The following is a 19,908-nucleotide window of genomic DNA, read 5'->3' on the forward strand; positions in this document are numbered from 1 at the left end:
TTCCATCTTCTCTTTCTTGTCCCTGAATACTCAGATTTCATTCAATGTCTTCAGCAAGGAAGAGTAAAAAGATAATATTACATTCAGAAAAATAAAACTTAAATATCTATAGCAGTAGAAATTGGTTTTAACCCCCGATTCCCCAGCCTTAATTGCAGTGTTATTCTTGGTACGTTATTGTATTTACACTCATATATATACCTGCTAACTTTCATTTCATTCACAAGTATTCTCAGATTGATGTTACTAACCATAATACATATTATTATAAGGTATTTTCCCCTTATCATCAATCCCCTTTTCCATCTCTCAAGTTGGTTTGGTTTAGTCTTTTTAGCTGCTTGCTCTTTGTCTAGAAATCAACAGTCAGACTGTTCTGGACAGCCTCTGGCATTTTAGTGCTTTTTTTTTTTTTTTTTACTTTTGCATCCAAATTCAGCATCTTACCAAATTACTCCACTCTCACTTGGCCATAACACTGCTGCCCTTGACAAAACATTGGATCAAATAATAATGTTGTTTGTCTTCTGTACCCCTGATGCCTACAGCCCTCTTCCCTTTAACCTTGTCCAAAATGAGAATTAGCTTGTGTTTTTAGTGCAACATTTTTAAAAAGAGCAAAAGAGCTCAAACAGAAAATAAGAAGAGGAAAAAGTGTTGGCCTGCATGCAGCCCCAGGCTGATTTTACTGGCCTTTTACACCTCTAGACTTGCCAGACTGATCTCTTTTTGGCCAAATATTTGGATTGCTTCTCTATGAAGCCTCCAGAACCGACAAGTCATATGTTCAACAGGTTTCAAGATCCCCTTGCACTAATTTTTAAGTACTTATTTTTCAAATCTAAAAATGAGATTCTGACCCCTTTGGATTTTTTGGCCTTCTTGGCAATCTGGGCAGCTCCCAGACAGTCCCAAGGACAGTAAATGGGCATCCAGACCCACACACAGAAGTTGCCAATTGCTGCAAAAATCCACTAATCCCTTTTTTCCTTCAGGCAGAATTGTTTCCATTCTAACAGACTAGTTAGTCAAATTAATTCAAATAAAACAGCAGGGCTTGCTAATCAACAAGTTAAAAGTAAGGTTGCAAGCTAAGAGAAGCAGCCTAGATCTATTTTTGTTTCTACAAATCAGATGTGAGAGTAAGGCTGAGAGCCCCAGATGTGGCTCATTTCCTAATACATTCTAAATAGGTCTCAAGGCAGTTTGATACTACACAACATTCTGGTACATTTCTCTGGAAGAAATCTAGTACAAATTAGAAAAGATGAGCCCTATTTTCAGCCTAGTCTCCGTCACATGCACATTAAGTCCCTTTTTATAGGCTATGTTAGCATTCCTGTGAGAGACTGGTATTGCTGCTCTTGGTCTGCTTAAAGCCTGAGAAAAATCTTGTAAAGAATTTTGGCTGTCGTAGTAACCTAAGAGCAGCTAAGATCTGGCTGACTTCACAAAACCATATGAAATCTATGCTTATCATTTTGTTTAGCTAAGAGAAATTATTTAGAATATGTTCTCTCTAGGGAGGCTGTACAAACACTCCTAGGCTGCAGAAAAAGATCAGCCTAGTACAAAATATACATAGTATTCTTTTTTAACAACCCAAAGCCCATCATCCTCAAAGCCTGTGAAGTTCAAAAGCTAGTGTGATGTATTTTGTTTGGTTGGCCTAAGAAAGGTTTCTTTATATTTTTAAAATTTTATTCAGCTGATACCTTACTTTTGCCCTGGTGTGAGGCCCATGTCAACTTATAATAATTTGAAATAAATGTTTAGCTAATACCTTATTTTACAAAAGTTTAGCAAAAACAACAATTTTGTTAAAAAAGCAGTTCTGGTTAAAAACAGTTTAGAATGCATTTAAAACATAATTTGAAAGATAGAAACACGGCACACCACTTTCAAACATTCTTCTGCCATGTGATTAAAACTTAAAGACGTCTAAACAGAAAGGTCTTTGCCTGGCAGAGGAAAAAGAGCAGAGATGGGACTAACTGGGCCTCCCATGGAAGGGAGTTCAACAGCCTAGGAGCAGACATCAAGAAGGCCCTCTCCTGTATCCTCACCAAATGTGCCTGTGATGATGTTTCACAACAAGATGGATTTTGGATTTTGTTCTATCACATGGTCAACATGATCATCTTTGCAATTTTTTATAATCTGGTAGACTTGATGTTGCTCATACAGATTGTAGATGGTTGCACAAAGGAAGCTGAGGTGGGAAAGGCTGCTAAATGGAAAGTAGCATAGTACACAGATGTCTATTCATGGCAAGCAAGTAGCCATTGAACGTGCCTCTCCCCTTCCCACATTAGCAATCAGATGGGCAAAGGACATCACCAGTCCTGGCGGAGGAAAATAATGTGCCAAGAATTAATGGCTCAGAAAACAAAAGTGAGCATGAACCTATGTTAAATCAAGAGAGCAAAAAACTAGAAAGCCATACATTTTCACCAAGAATAAGAAATGAAAACGACAGGCCAAAACAGAGTGTACCAATGCAAGACCCTGTTTTCCTCTATATATAATCTACCTAAGAGCTTATGCCCCAAAGGTAAGAGGGTTTCTTTTTGCCTGACTGATCAGTAGTCTTTAACACAGAATGTCTCTCACTTTTATCCATTCAATAAGATTTAAACAGCATGGCTTGTTAAACTTAGCAATTTCCAGAAGGGTAACTGCTAGACTGATGTAGCAAAAACAAAGACTGTGGAACCAAGACTGCCAATTTTGTTATAGAATCATAGAATCATAGAATCATAGAGTTGGAAGAGACCACTAGGGCCATCCAGTCCAACCCCCTGCCATGCAGGAAATCCAATTCAAAGCATCCCTGACAGATGGCCATCCAGCCTCTGTTTAAAGACCTCCAAGGAAGGAGACTCTATCACCCTCCGAGGGAGTGCATTCCACTGTCGAACAGCCCTTACTGTCAGGAAGTTCCTCCTAATGTTGAGGTGGAATCTCTTTTCCTGTAGCTTGCATCCATTGTTCCGGGTCCTGTTCTCTGGAGCAGCAGAGAACAAGCTTGCTCCCTCTTCAATATGACATCCTTTCAAATATTTAAACAGGGCTATCATATCACCTCTTAACCTTCTTTTCTCCAGGCTAAACATCCCCAGTTCCCTAAGTCGTTCCTCATAGGGCATGGTTTCCAGACCCTTCACCATTTTTGTCGCCCTCCTTTGGACACGCTCCAGTTTCTCAATGTCCTTTCTGAATTGTGGTGCCCAGAACTGGACACAATATTCTAGGTGGGGCCTGACCAGAGCAGAATACAGTGGCACTATGACTTCCCTTGATCTAGACACTATACTTCTATTGATGCAGCCTAAAATTGCATTGGCCTTTTTAGCTGCCGCATCACACTGTTCACTCATGTTCAACTTGTGGTCTACTTGGACTCCTAGATCCCTTTCACACGTAGTTTCATTCAGCCAGGTGTCACCCATCCTATATCTGTGCATTTTATTTTTCCGCCCTAAGTGCAATACCTTACATTTCTCTGTGTTGAATTTCATTTTGTTAGCTTTGGCCCAGCTTTCTAGTCTATTCAGGTCATTCTGAATCTTGATCCTGTCCTCTGGGGTATTAGCTATTCCTCCTAATTTGGTGTCATCTGCAAATTTGATAAGTATGCTCCCAATTCTGTCATCCAGGTCATTGATAAAGATGTTGAATAGCACTGGGCCCAGGACAGAGCCCTGTGGGACCCCACTGGTCACTTCTCTCCAGGATGAAAAGGAGCCATTGTTGAGCACCCTTTGGGTTCGGCCGGTCAACCAATTACAGATCCATTTTACAGTTCCTTTGTCTAGCCCACATTTTACAAGCTTGTTTGCAAGAATGTCATGGGAAACCTTGTCAAAGGCCTTACTGAAATCAAGATATACTATATCCACAGCATTCCCTTCATCTACCAAGCTGGTAATTTTATCAAAGAAAGAGATTAGGTTTGTCTGGCATGACTTGTTTCTCTGAAACCCATGTTGACTTTTTGTGATTATGGCATTGCCTTCTATGACACAAGCTTTCATAGCCCACTTCACATGTACATTAAGTTTCAGGTATACATAGGTAAAGGCACACTCTACATGGTGATGGGTTGTACTGTGAACAAATCACAAACATTTAAATGCTGAAAGTTCCAGTAGTAGCAATCACATTATTAAGAGCAGCCATCACAAAACACAAACATCTTAGCAGTAGGTATGTCAAATAATAGAGCCAGCATAGTGTAGTGGCTTGAGCACTGACCTATGACTTGGGCAAATTGCACTTTTTCAGACCCAGAGGATGGCAATGGCGAACCCCCTATGAAGAAACTAGCCAAGAAAACTCTGTGATAGGTTCACCTTAGGATTGCCATAAATCAGAAATGACTTCTGATTTATGGGGAGACATTTTAAAATTTTAATTCTGCTTCAAGCTTCAGGAAAGAAAAATTAGCCTGTAGATTAATCCTAATTCAATAGTCTCTTACTCTAATCTAGTCTGACCAGATGTCCTAACCACAAAAGAGGACAAGGCACCCCAAAATGTAGGATATTCAAGAAAAATGTAAGACATTGCCCACTAAAAGTCAAAAACATTAATATAAATATAAATTGATGCTTAGTCATGTTCAAAATGGAAGACATTGAAATTCCTGTGGGACAGAAGGCTGAAATGTAAGCCATGTCCTGGAAAAGGTAGACATCTGGTCACCTTAATCTAATCATCCTTTAAAGTTTTGTACTACCTGTGGTGCCTTTCTATTGTGATTCTTGAAGGCTCTCTCTCTCTCTCTCTCTCTCTCTCTCTCTCTCTCTCTCTCTCTCTCTCTCACACACACACACACACACACACACACATCCCAATCTGTTTAAGGTATCTTGCCAGTTAGGCTTATCCTTGTGACAGTTCACAGCACAACAGAACACTGCATTTTTTAAAATGCAAAATGCATTTACAGTTTCATTTACAGATTGCATCACAGTTATGAGTTATGTGATCATATGCACGGATAGAAAACAAATAAATAAATAGAAATAAAATCTTATGCATACATATTTTTATGTTACGTATTATATATTTATTGAAGTGATTATAAATATACAATGAGCAAAATGTTTGTGTTGCTATCCCCTGACTGTAGATCCTTATGTAACTGAAACCGCACCATCCATGTGCAAGAGAGAAGTATCAGCACACTTTCTTGGAGGGATCTCAAGCTTGCAGAAGTACATTAAAACATTTAAGTTGAAGAAAAAACATCCCAGTGAAGACTTACCATGCTCAGTAGGCACAGAGTGCTTACAGACTATTGGGTTAAGGGGGATGGCATGGAGTGACATAGTGGTTTGAGCATTGGACTATGACCCTGAAGATCAGGGTTCTGATTCCCCACTCAGCCATGAAACTCACTGAGTGCCCTTGGGCAAGTCATATGCTCTCAGTCTCAGAGAAAGGCAATAGCAAACTTCCTCCAAACAAATCTTGCCAAGGAAACCCCATGATAGCCAGGGTTGCCATAATTGAGAAATGACTTGAAGGCACAGAACAACACATCCTGGGAAAAGCTGTGGTTACCTGGAATCTTAATCAGGAACACTCCACACTGCAATATCTTGCTTCAGGTCCCAGTTGTAACATACAACTTCTACAATAAGAGTTGTAACATGAAAATAGAAAACAGAAATAAATAAATAGGAATAAAATCTTATCAGCAGCATAATAGAGTGAGCATTCAACAACATGCATCTCTGTGGCTTTATTCTTAACTTTTTATAACTGGAGGGATAATGTGATGTTGCAAAGCTCAAGGGTAATTGACAGACCTTCCTTCCTCTGGGTATTATAAAAAGGAAAGTTGCTGTTTTGAGAATAGTCATGTTACCCCAAGGGCCACCACTGATAACATAATTGTCATTGTACTCTTGTATTTCCTTCTGACCTCTCAATGAAAATCCCCAACAATACCACACGTATAAATAACTATAATTCAGAATAACATGCCACGCATCTCATAAGGCGGATCATAGCCCCAAAAAGCTTGTGTTGTGTTTGCAGTAAGTCTTTAAGGTGCCACATGTTTCTTCATTTTTGCCCAACCTGCCCTGCCACTGAAGAAAGAAAAGTAAATTGCCTTGTTTAGAAACCACTAGGAGTGGTGATTCAAACAGTACCATCCCATGATGCTGTTTAATAGTTTTTTTAAAGCTAATTTTCAAAATCAGAAATGGATATCTGGGCACTTTGGGTTTTATCCCCTCCTATTTTAACTTTGTTGTTGTTGTTCAGCCTGTATGGCCCTTAAAGTATTGAAAGGACACAAAATTGGCCCTTGGGCTTGTTAAAGTTGCCTGTCCCTAGTATAAATAATTGAAAGGCAGGATGTTGCCTATATACTGGATTAAATCCCACATTAGTCTTATCTAAAACCAACCTACTGCAAAAATTTTAGTGATTTCAGTCAAGGCTGACAGATAGGCCTTTTATTTATTTGTTTATTCCCATCCATATGAATATAGCTTCTCCTTGGATGTGTGGGTTTGGATGCTACTCCAGTGTGTGCTTGCACTTCAGAAAGTACTGTACCATGATGCTGTTGACTTAAAAAATACATGTGGAACTGTAAGCAAAACTTTCTGCTACACCTTGGTTGAAATTTGGCACCAGTGTCAAGACTCATCAGATACACTTGCTTTTGTGAGAATGACCCACGATTTAACAAAATGCTAACTTTTGTAGGAACGGTACTACTAGCAGGTCACCTGTGGGCTGTTCCTGCCCCAGAAGATCTCACAGCAGCTTTCCTTTGCTCGTACATGCTCCACTTTGTTTGCAAAAGTCTGAGAACAGGCAAATCCTGATCCCTTTTAAGTCTTTGAGCTACAACAAAACCAGGGGAGGAAATTCTTCCAAGTATCCAGAGCCTTCCAAACATTTTGGGCACATGTGTGCAAAGTTTTCTTCCCATCTCACGTGACATGAGGCAGAAGCTCAAACACATTACACAATAATCAAAATATGCCTCTGGCAAAGTGGGGCCAAGAAAAGTGAAGCTGCTGCAAGAAAGCAAGTGGGGGGAGAGACTGCAACTGAAAGGCATCCACTTTGACAAACTTCAAGGGAGACATTTGAGAATGCAGTCCTTCCTCTAGAAGAAGCCCAATTTGCAGCAAGAACAAGGAATCCCAGGAAACTGGACAACAATGTGCTACAGAGCAACATCTGTTTAAGATTCAGCACATTTCCCTGTCATATGTCAAGTATCGGTGTTTATGTTCGTAAGTAGTATTTTAATTAAAGCTTTTAAAAATATATATTTTCTAAACAAAGCTATGCTGTTTGCTTGGGCACAAACCCCTTTCAATGTAGCTTACTTCTAAATTATGTGCCTAGGACACAACAAAGAGCCTTAAAATGGTTCATTCCTTGAAGTCTGTATGAACTATTTCCATAACCGTCTCCCAAGATAATCCAATATCTCTGAGACCATATCTAGACTCCACCAAAGGACACTGGTAGCATGTTACCTGCGCGTCAGACTGACTACTACTGGTTTTATTTAGAATTCTCTATATGGGGTTGCCTTGCCTTGTTTCTTCTCCTCTCCCCCTCATAAACTTAGACATTTAGACGCACTGTTATAAAAGAGGACTTCTAAAACATACAAGACTACATGGTTGCAAAGTCAGTTGTGTTACATTTTAGGAAGTGTTGTTTTTGTAAATAAAGGATACCATGCTGTCCCTCTCCATCTGTAACAAGAACTCTGTCTGGACACTGCAACATTTGATCTGGAAATTCTAACATTTAAATACAAACACATGTGCACTAGGCTGCCCTTGTTTGGCAGTGATGATGAAATACTTTGCACATGTCCTGTGGCATTTTTTTATTTCCTCCTCTTGTCTCCTATGCCTAGCAAAATATACATGAGAATTTGCTGAAGTGTTTCTGAACCTAGATGTCTTTTGTGTGTGGTTTGAAGCCACACAAGAGGGATACTATTGAGGCCACACAAGAGGGATGCTATTTTTAAAAAATGTTACAAGTGTTGGAGATCTGGTATCTTATTTCATCATTGAGGGCCAGCATGACATGACATATTAGTGGTTTGAATGTTGGAATACAACTCTGGAGAGCAGGGTTCAATTTCCAGCTCAACCATGAAACCCATTGGGTGACCTTGGGCAAGTCACATACTCTCAGCCTCAGGGGAAGGCAGTGGCAAACCTTCTCTGAGCAAATCTTACCAAGAAAACTTCATGATAGGGTCACGGAAATTACTTGAAGGCACACAACAAGAATAAATTATTCATTATGTATAAAAGACAGTGAAATAGAACAAAATTAATAATAGCATGGAAAAAAGAATGATTTTTCAAATGTTAATTTTCCCCCTTCCCTCCCTCCTTCCTACATATTTTATCTTTCCATTTTTCAAAATGACTGATATCTTTAAACAACGATTCTGTAAGACATTTCCCCAGTGAGTAGTGTGGGGTGGAAAAAAAAAACATGCCAGAAATGTGCAAGATGTGTTTTATCTCTTCCCCATTCCTGCCCATATTCTGGTTTCTCAGTTCACTCCTTCCCTAGATCTGAAGAAATGCTTGGTCTGGCTTCATATTATATTACTTGGCTGTAACTTCTCCCAAACACTCAGGTCTCTGAGCAGAAAATGACGCCCATATGTATATTGCTTTCAAAGGTAAAGGCATTGGAGGGAGGGAAGAATACGCCCACACATTTTTCAGAAGTCTCTCAAATACTGACACTCCCCCTCATGAATTGTACTAGCCTAAAAACTCTTTCCTTTCAGTCCTGAAACTGGTAAAGAAAGGAATTCAAAACTGAGGAGCAAAAGAGACTGTAGCAGTATGATTCCACTTTAAATGCATCCTGGAATTTACATGGTCTTCATCCTTCTCTGCCAATGAGCACTGGTGCCTCATAAAATGACAAATCCCAGGATTCTGTAGGATGGAGCCAGGACAGTTAAAGTGGTGCCAAACTGCATGATTTCTACAGTGTGTATGCATCTCTACAGATGTGAAGGCCTGTAAAAGGACCAGAAAAATGAAGGAAAGGGCAGTTTTCCACAAAACATATTTTTCTGGAAAAAATGAAATGGGGGTGTGGGAATATTTTCTTTGAGAATGATGACTAAAATTTTTAAGGCAAGGTCTTGATATGCTTACTGCTCCAAAATTTATAAAAATCATGTAACATGAAAACTTTTATGCAAGACAATGTACAGCATCTGATCATTGCAATTCCTGGTTTTTGTTTCAGTTATGTTCATAAGAATGAGTGTGTTTACATCTGCATGAAAGCAAGCATGGTTTAGTAGTTTAAGTGTGGGACTACAACTCTGGAGACCAGGGTTGAATTCCCACTTGGCAATCAAAACCGTCGGCGTGACCTTGAGCAAGTCACACTCTCTCAGCCTCAGAAGACAAAGTTTAACTCCATCTGAGTAAATCTTGCCAAGAAAACCTTATGATTTATGGTTGCCCTAAATCAGAAACAATTTGAAGGCACACAACAAAGACACTGTTCCTTAACACTATGGAGAACTAGAGGAGACATGTTAATTTCTCTGTTTTGCTAATGTTGGTGGCTTATTCTGTTTTTATTGATTTTGGGCCTGCTCTTAATAAAGTGATAAAACTGGAAAGATCCCATCCAGTCCAGGACATTTTAGCTCTATTTGAAACAAAATAAATAAATAAATTGTAAAATAGAAATTCAGTTTGCAACTATTGTCTGAATAAACTGTACTGGAAATATATCAACATGATAATGTCATGGCAAACATGCTCAAGGAAGAGTGAGTGTGTGTGGGTTTCCTCAGAAATTATTGCTTTCCGGGGTGGGAAAAAGCACACTCCATCGCTTAAAATGCCATGGATATTCTCAAAACAGAGGAAGAACAGACCAGGGAAATAGGCTTCCTATTCCATCTCCCTATGCTTCTAGGTTTCATTTTTCTTTTCCTGTGAGGAGCAAAGAGAAGAACAACATTTCAATCCTTTTTTTAGGCAAATAATTAGGAGAAAATGCCAAAAATACTTTTGACTGTTCTATCCTCTGTAATTGTTATAGCATTAACAAAACAATCCCATGCTTTTCAGTTTGTTGTTGTTGTGTCTTCAAGTTGTTTCAGATTTATGGCAATCCTGAGGCAAACCTATAATGGGATTTTCTTGGCAAGATTTCAGAAGAGGTTTTCTAATTGGAATGAAGTCTTACTGATTTCTTGGAGATACGCTAAATAAAGTGTATATTGCATTGCTGGGAGAAATATTTGGCCCCTGAAAATACTGGGTGAAGCTCATAGGATTTGTAAGCCAAAACATCTGGAGGGCTCCAAATTCCCTAATTCTGGCATACTATATAGCATTGCAACCTAACGGTCTATGGTTTAATTTGTACTGCAGAAATATTGCAGTTTGACACCACTTTAACTGCCATGGCTCAGTACTATGGAATTCTGGGATTTGTAGTTTGTTGTGGCACCAAAGCTCTGCGACAGAGAAGGCTAAATATTTCACAAAACTACAAATCCCAGAATTCCACAGCATTGGGCCATAGCAGGTAAAGTGGTGTCAAACTGCATTATTACTGGAGTTCAGATTCAACCTAGATCAACAAAATGTGCTCTTTATTTAATTTTGATAGCATATGTAATCTTCCTAAAGTGGGTATCTCTTCTTTTGCCTATTTGAAAACTTCATTCTGTCCAAAGATCAAACACAGAGAGATATTTTTGTTTAAAATGTAAAGCCGCTGATCTTCTTACAAGCTGTATGCAATATTTAAAATAAAGTGTGTTTTGGCATGTTTAAAGATATACAGTAGTGTTATTCTTTTTTTGCATATAGACTTTCTAAATACAGGGGTCATCTAATCCAGCCCCCAAGCTTGGAGGACAAGGCACGATATTTTCCATTTTATAGTTTATAGACTCATTTTACTGAAACTGATTATCTTGATTATATTGTTAAGTACTTTGATATCGCTTAACTTTAAAATGGCAACTACAGATCTCGAAAATACTTAATATCGATGAGCCTTCCCCAACCTGATACCTTTTAGTTGTTAGACTACAGTCCCATCACTCCCAACCAGCAGGGGATAATGGGAATTTTATTCCAGTATCTAAAGAGCATCTGGTTGGAGAAGGCTGACACAAGAAGGCCCAGAGTTTCAAAGGCAGTTATGACAAAGTATGGAGTCCATGTCTCAAGAAAGACTTTTATAGCTTGGTCAGTGAGCAATATGACAAAAGAACCAGAGCTAGTGTGGTGTAGTGCTTTGAGCGTTGGACTCTGGAGACCAGGGTTTGATTCCCAGTTTGGTCATGAAAGCCACCGGATGACCTAGGGCAAGTCACACACGACCTCAGGGGAAGGCATTGGCAAACCTCTTCTGAACAAATCTTGCCAAGACAACCCCATAACCTTAGAGTTCACATAAGTCAGAAATGACTTGAAGATACAGAACAACAAACATCTGAAAGTGAAGGAAAATGGAGATAAAGATCTGACCATGCCCTTCCTGACTGAGCCACACCTACTGGGATTTGCCCAGGGCCATAGTGTCTGTTATTTTTCTTTTTCATGTAAATAGAGAACATCAATTGATAGCTCAGTTTACATATGTCCACTATTGAAAGCTGTCTTCCTTGTGCTCTAAACCTCCAGCTGAGATTAGGAGAGATACTGGGAAAGAAAAACACAGAAAAAATGTAAAAATCACAGACCAACTACAATGCTACAATTTGTTATTGTTTTTTTTTTACTTATGGCGACCCTAAATTGAACCTGTTGTGAACCTTTTCTTGGCAAGTTTCTTCAGAGGGGGTTTTCTATTGCCATCCTCTAAGGCTGAGAGTGTGTGACTTGTCCAAGGTCACCCAGTGGGTTTTTATACTCAATTGGGGAATCAAACCCTAATCTCCAGAGCTATAGTCCAACACTCAGACCACTACACCACTTTGTTCAAGATTTTGAGGTCCGGTCCCCAGAACTTTTCATCAGGATGGCTGGTAAAAAATTGATTATGGGTATAAAAGAAAAATATGGAAGCCCACAATTATGGCTAAAATTTGTAGGAAATTATATCTATGATTAGATATAATTAGATAACATTAGATAGAAATTTTAAAAATTAATATCACACGGAATGAAGAGTCACACAAAGATCAACCCCAAATTCTTGAAAGCGAGGTAGAAGCTGCAATAATAGAAAGAGACTTAACAGACCAGCAGTTTCCACCGGCCTCCGTGCGAGTTAAGGCTGAAGAAGGGCTGGGAGTCCACATGTGCCCAGCCCTTCTTCCACTGGGGCACACCACAATGGCATCCCTCATACACAGCATGCAAATGGTGCTATGCATGAAGGGCATCGTAAGGCTGTGCCGCAGCCCTTATGGCACCCCTTCTAGGGTGCAAATAGAAGCAGTGTTTCACGGCTTTTATTTGCACTGGGTTGGTGGCGTGGTGTGTAGCTGCTGTGTCCCCAACCCAGCACTTCCAGGAGCGGCACAGAGCCAACCCTCAACATGCTGTCTGTCGAGTCCCTAAATCCCCAGGAACAAATGATATTCCAATTGAACTGCTACAATCCATACAGACAGAATCAACTTTAGTGTTAATTAAAATATGTCAGCACATATGGAAAACAAAACAGTGGCCCCATTCACAAATAAGGAGACTGTAGCAACTATAGGACAATAGCATTAATTTCCAATGCAAGAAAAATTATTCTTAAAATTCTGAAGCATAGACTCCAATCATATCTGGAGAGGGAAATCCCAGAGGTACAAATGAGGTTCGGGAAAAGTAGAGGCAGTCAGGACCACATAACAAACTTATGGTGGCAAATAGAGCACATGAGGGAATTCCAAAAGAAAATCAGCATGTGCTTTATAGACTATGGCAAAGCCTTTGACTGCATAGATAATGAAAGGCTATGGAACACTCTTAAAGACATGGGAGTACCACTACATCTGATAGTCCTGTTGAGGAATCTGTACTAGGACAACAGGCCACTGTTAGAACAGAATATTGAGAAATAGAATGGTTCCCAATTAGCAAAGGGGTCAGGCAAGGCTGCATTCTATCACCATACTTGTTCAATTTGTACGCAAAAAACATCATACGAAGAGCAGATTTAGACATAGAAGAAGGAAGAGTAATTATAGGAGGAAGAAACAACACCAATTTCAAATAAGCAGATGACATCATATTACTAGTGGGAGACATCATAGACTAAGGAAGGTCAAAGAAGAAAGCACAAAGGGTGGCTTACTGCTGAACATTAAAAAAAAACCCAAAAATAATGACCATGAAGGACCTACATAAATTTAACCTGGACAATGAAGAAATCAAAGATTTCTCATGCCTTGGATCAAAGATTGATCAGAACGGAGACTGCAGTCAAGAAACAAGATGAAGGCTAGGAATGGGAAGGGTAGCAATGAAAGAACTACACAAGATCCTAAAGAGATATACAGCTGAACACTAAAGTCAGACTCATCCAGCCCATTGTATTTCCCATCACAATGTATAGATGTGGGAGCTGACAACTGAAGAAATTGGATTTTAAAAAAATCAACTTTTTTAGAGGTGTGGTGCTGGAGAAGAGTGCTGCAGATACCATGGACAGCCAAAAAGACAAACAAATGGCTCCTAGAACAGATCAAGGCTGACCTCGCCCTGGAAGCCAAGATAATGAAACTGAGATTGTTGTACTTTGGGCACATCCTGAGAAGGCACAACTCATTCAAAAATGATGCTGGGAAAGGTAAAAGGTAGTAGAAAGAAAGGAAGGCTGCAAGCCAAATGTCTAGACTCAATTAGGGGGGACATGGGCCTGAATCTACAAGAGCTAAGCAGAGCAGCAGAGGACAGGGGGGCTCAGAGAGGTCTCATCCACCAGATTGCCATGCTTCAGGTTTGACTTGAGGGCAGTTAACAACAACAATATCTATGATTAAACTCAGTTCCAAGATGGAAAGTGCAGGCACAAAAAGGAGCTTTCCAGGAATTTGCTTCTCTGATAGAAAGGGAATGAGAGGTAACATTATAATCCAGTTGCTAAAAAATCAACAAGATTCTTGTGGTACCTGGAAAACTAACAAGATGTTTTTCTGAATTCCAGTTAACTTGAACCTAATAAAGTGGGTTGGAATCTACAAAAAAATTATGTTAATTAAAACTTGTTAATTTCTAATGTGTCATGAGACCTTTTGTGGTTGTTTGAGCTAAATGATAGTTACTCAAGAAGTAGGGAAAGGTTTGCTAATGTAATTGTGGATTATGGCAGCAATATGCCAGCATGGTGTAATGGTTTCAGTGTTGGGCTACAACTCCTGAAGTCAGGGTTCAATTTCCTGCTCTGCCATGGAACCCCCTGGATGATCTTGGATGAGCCACACGTTATCAGCTCCAGAAAACCCTGTAATAGTGTTGCCTTAGACGCACAACAACATTAACCCAGTCTGGTTTGTTTGTTCCAGCATGAAAAGAACTCCATGACATTATCTTCTGAGACCACAGGCGCATATTTACAGTATTCATAGAACAGAATGGTGAGATTTTAGCCTAATAAAACTTTTGTTTGTTTGTTTTAGTTAAATTCCTAGCATCAACCTAACAATGTGAGTATGGGTGCAAAAGATATACACTTAGACTGAACTGAGTGGTTCAGAATTGGTTTTAAATACAAAAATTAAATCAACCTCACCTCCTACCACACAAAAGCCTACCCTGTTTAAACCCAAACTTTTTTCATTTCAACAGTACAGTCAGCCCTCTTTATCCATGGATTTTTATCCATGGATTCAAGCATCCACGTTTAGAAAATATTCAAAAAAAAAGTATAATTCCAAATCTTGATTTTCTATTTTATATAAGGGACACCCTTTTGTTATGCCATTGTATTTAATGGGATTTGAGCATCCACAGATTTTGGGCAAACGAAGCTTCTGCCCACCCCTGCCCTAACAAAAGTGTGCTACCCAGGCAGCTCCGTCTACCTCTTAGAGAAAGCCAGCCCTATTCAGTGAAGAGTGGTTTGAGCTTTTTCCAAGGATCTATTAATTTAAATCCCATTATTCTTTTTCTAAGTTTATAGCATCCATTGGTGCCTGCTTAAATATGTGTTGCTATAACAGCTTCTCTTTAATTTCTTACAGGTGTCACCATGATCTTCCTTGTTCTGTTTGTATGGATTGTGCCCTGTGTTGCCAATCAGCTTCTCGGTAGCTTTCTAAAAGCAGAAATCCAGAAAGGTTCCAAGCAACTCATATGCAGTTTGCCTGGCCCACAAGGCCCTCCAGGTATACCTGGACCTCGAGGTGCACCTGGGAATATGGGAAGGATGGGTTTGCCAGGGAAAGATGGACAAGATGGAAAGGATGGGGAGAAAGGAGAGAGGGGAGAAGAAGGTAAGAGACAATGTCCCTTTAAAGCTCTCTACATCTCAGTAGGAATGCAACCCTCTGTACTGCCAGCATGCTGTAATGGTTTTGGTGTTGGACTAGGACACTGGGACACCAAGGTTCAACTCCCCACTTGGCATGTAAATCCACTGGCTGAGCTTGGGCAAGTCACATTCTCTCAGCCTCAGAAGGGAGACAAAGACAAATCTGTTCCAAATAAATTCTGCCAAGGAAACCTCATAACAGGATTACCTTAGAGTTGCCTAAACTCAGAAGTGACTTGAAGGCACACAACAACAAATGTTCTCTCTAAATCTGCTCCAAACTGCAGTGGGAGAGGTACACTGCTGGAAATTGCACTCCCCAACACACAACCCTTCTGCCAGCAAGCAGGTTTTGAGTGAGAACTTGAGGATGTTTCTGCAAGCAGAAACACATATTGTCCTTCATCTAATTACTAGCCTCAATGAACGTCAATTCATTCAATTAACTGCTGAATGGAGAGTCAACATTTTGGTAACTCTCACTGTTTCTATGGGTTTATTCTAGTTGGGACTAGCAACTGGGTTTTTGCATTATGAGACTAATAGTACATCTACACTGTAGAAATAATGCAGTTCAATTCCACTTTAAGTGCTGTATCTCCATCCTATAGAATTTTGTAGTTTTATGAGGTCTTTAGCCTTCTCTGCCAAAGAGTGCTGTTATCTCACAAAACTACAAATCGTAGAATTCTATTGGATGGAGCCCTGGTAATTAAAGTGGTGTCAAACTGCTTTATTTATACAGTGCATATGTACCCAAAGATGTACTACAAAATGGAAAGGTAACTGCCATACTGTATAGGTACTCCATTGTTTTTTTGTGGGAGTGGGGAGAGATAATACAATGACATATTGGCAGGCTGGGTATGCCCCATATTAAACTAATGAATATTATGAGTCATGACCATCTGTGGTTTTTGCCATGTGTGGGCCCAAAACCAAACCCCTCCAAATGGGAAGGGTTGGTTGTATTTTTTTAATGTTATTTGGTGTTAAATTGTCTTTGATTTGTGATGGCCCTACAAAATAGAGGCCTCCAAGACCTCTCATCAATAGCCCTGGTCAAGTCTAGAAAACTCAAGGCTGTGGCTTCCTTAATCGAATCAAGCCATCTGTACTGTGGTCTTCCTTTTTCCCTACTCTGGAAACCATGCCCTATGAAGAGAGACTTAGGGAGCTGGGTATGTTTAGCCTGGAGAAGAGAAGGTTAAGAGGTGATATGATAGCCCTGTTTAAATATTTAAATATTTGTCATATTGAGGCTGGAGCAATAGGATCTGGAGCAATGGATTCAAACTACAGGAAAAGAGATTCCACATCAACATTAGAAATAAATTCCTGACAGTAGGAGTTGTCTGATAGTGGAGCACATTGCCTCTGAGAGTGGTGGAGTCTCATTCTTTGGAGGTTTTAAACAAAGGCTGGGTGGCCATCTGTCAGGGGTGCTTTGATTGAATCATAGACTCATAGAGCAGGAAGAAACCACCAGGGCCATCCAGTTCACCCCCTGCCATGCGGAATACACGTTCCTGCATGACAGGGGGTTGGACTGGATGGCCCTTGTGGTCTCTTCCAGCTCTTTGATTCTGTTATTCTAATGTGAAGTCAAAAGCTTTCATGGCCAGCATCCATAATTTTTTGTGGGTTTTTCGGGCTAACGTCAGGAAGAAACTCTCCTAGAACATGACCATATAGCCCGAAAAACCCACAAAAAACATCTATTATTCTACTCTTTCCACTTCACTATGCAATGTTTTTGATGCAAGAGTTAATTTCTGCTTCATCTTTGATCTGTTGAAAAATACTTGGTTGAAAAGGGTGAGGAACCTGTTTCTCTATGTACATGTATCTATGTTTCTCTGTGTACACATACACATATACACCTACATATACAGGGTGGTTAGATGTCCTCTTTTTCCCAGGCATGCCCTACATTTAAACCTTCTGTCCTGGAGGAATTCCAAAATGTCCAGTTTTGAACATGGCTAAGAAGTACCTGGGATAATCACATTTGCTGTTCCACTTCAAGAAATCTGTCTTCTTGGCAGCCTGTTCTCACTGCAAATAGGGGGGTGGGATGGATCCTTGCCCCCAGAGCTCAGGGCAGGTTTGCTTCTTGAGGGGGAAAAGGGCAGCAAACTTAGAGAATGGGCAGCTTGAGGACACAATACAAACTGTTGAAATGATGTTCCCCTTCATTTCAATACAATGGACAAATTAACGGAATAATTTAAATGTAGATTCAGTAAAGGATTTGTTGCCAGTAAAATACAATTTTAAGCATTTGACTTGCTCAGAGTTTTATAACTCCAGTATATCGCAAGTCAACAAGGCATTTTAATGAAGATAAATTCACCTGAAAAATATGGTAGAGTACATAATAAAATAGAAAGCCAGTGTGGCATAGTGGTTTGAATGTTGAACTACAACTCTGGAGATCTGGGTTAGATTCCCAGATCAGCCATGAAACCCACTGGGTGACCATGGGCAAGTCACATGCTCTCAGCCTCAAGGGAAGGCAATGGCAAACCACCTCTAAACAAATCTTGCCAAGGAAACATCATGATAGGTTCACTTTAGGCTCACTATAAGTCAGAAATGGCTTGAAGGCACACAACAACAAAAACATAACAAAATACAGTATATGTAATATGCAGAGTCAGTGTGGTATAGTGAGTGTTGGACTATGACTGAAGATCAGGGTTCAGTTCCCTGCTCGGCCATGAAAACCCACTGGGTGACCCTAGATAAACGTGGAAGCTCATCATTCACATCACACACTGTCAGCCCTAGAGAACCCCATGATAAATCCACCATAAGCCAGAAATGACTTGAAGGCAAACAACAGCAACAACATGAAGAGCATGTGTATTATAGATGTAAATAAGCCACATTAAACGAATTTATATTTCTTGTTGTATCTTTAGCTTTCATTTGGTAATGCCCTACATTTTTCTTGAATGCCCTACATTTTGCAGCACCTTGTCCTCTTTTGTGGTTATGACATCTGGTCACCCTGAACATATACTAATTTTAGAACACAGTCAAACAGTACAGATAAGACTGAAAAAGCACTTTTAAGACTGGGACCGTAGCTCAAACCATGACAATGATTCCTGTTATACTTCACTTGTTTGAACTCTCACTGACATTGATTTGTGTCGTAGGTCCACAAGGCAGAACTGGAAATCCAGGCAAGTCAGGGCCAAAAGGGAAAGCAGGAGCAATTGGTAAAGCTGGCCCTCGCGGTTCAAGGGGTCTGAAGGGAAACCCTGGAAGAAGTGGAGGACCAGGAAAGAAAGGGCCCAAAGGCACACAGGGGGATCCTGGGATGCCGGGCCCCTGCAGCTGTGGAGCCAACAAAGCCAAATCAGCTTTTTCAGTTGCCATGACCAAAAGCTACCCAAGAGAGCGCCTACCCATCAAATTTGACCGTATCCTCATGAATGAAGGTGGGAACTACAACACTTCAAGTGGGAAATTTATATGCAGCATCCCTGGCATCTACTACTTCACTTACGATATCACTTTGGCCAATAAGCATTTGGCAATTGGACTGGTGCACAATGGGCAGTACAAGATAAAGACATTTGATGCCAACACTGGTAACCATGATGTAGCTTCTGGATCAACTATCCTCCCTCTGAAGCGGAATGATGAGGTCTGGCTTCAGATATTCTACTCAGAACAAAATGGACTCTTTTACGATCCCTACTGGACCGACAGCCTTTTCACTGGGTTTTTGATATATGCTGACCAGGATTATCTCAATCAAATATAGGACTGGACTGACATCAGCCAATGGTAGCAGAAAAAGGAGGATGAAATGTTATAGCCATAATGTATGTGTCTCTCTGAAACATTCTTACTCTATGAAATTCAGACTATGTGGACTACAGCCTACCTATTTATAGGTAGTCATAATGTTTGTCTTAGTCTGTGCAAACCTCTTCAAGAATAAATTGAATATCCATATGATGTATGAAAGGGAGGCTAGAGAAAGAAAAGTAAGTGTTTTCTCAAGATTCATATTCCAAAATGGAGTCTTTGTCCGTCACCCAGCATAGGACAGCCAAAACTGGTTGCATGCTTAGTATCTTTACATCCCTTATCCCTTACTGCACAGCACAAAACAAACACTGCACATACACAATACTTGATCTCTCTTTCACTGGAGACAAAATAAGGTGCTAATGCAGATCAGGGACGACTCAACATTGTCATAGGAAGCTGTTTTATACCAAATCAGAATATTTGTCCATCCAGTACTCATTCTGATAAATGGTGGCCACCATTTCAGGAAGATGGCTTTTCCAGCACTGCTATCTTTAATTGGAGAACGTAGAGGTTTTACCACGACTTTCTGCATTCAAAATATATGTTCTACCCCTGCCTACCTTGCAACCAGAACTTCTGCTGCTT

General features: G+C 40.0%; 1 protein-coding gene across 1 annotated transcript; it reads left to right on the top strand.

The window, feature by feature from the left end:
- The first annotated feature begins 7,118 nt into the window (after positions 1 to 7,118).
- On the top strand, positions 7,119 to 19,908 carry LOC149321973 (complement C1q tumor necrosis factor-related protein 2-like). Its single transcript, XM_089505857.1, has 3 exons — positions 7,119 to 7,271; positions 15,197 to 15,448; positions 18,654 to 19,908. Exons 1-3 carry the CDS (start codon positions 7,247 to 7,249, stop codon positions 19,265 to 19,267), a joined length of 891 nt encoding a protein of 296 aa, XP_089361983.1. The 5' UTR covers positions 7,119 to 7,246; the 3' UTR covers positions 19,268 to 19,908.

This window comes from Sceloporus occidentalis, unplaced genomic scaffold, assembly GCF_023333645.1.
Source record: "Sceloporus occidentalis isolate IW3139 unplaced genomic scaffold, rSceOcc1.0.p SCAF_1, whole genome shotgun sequence".
NCBI classification, from domain to species: Eukaryota; Metazoa; Chordata; class Lepidosauria; order Squamata; family Phrynosomatidae; genus Sceloporus; species Sceloporus occidentalis.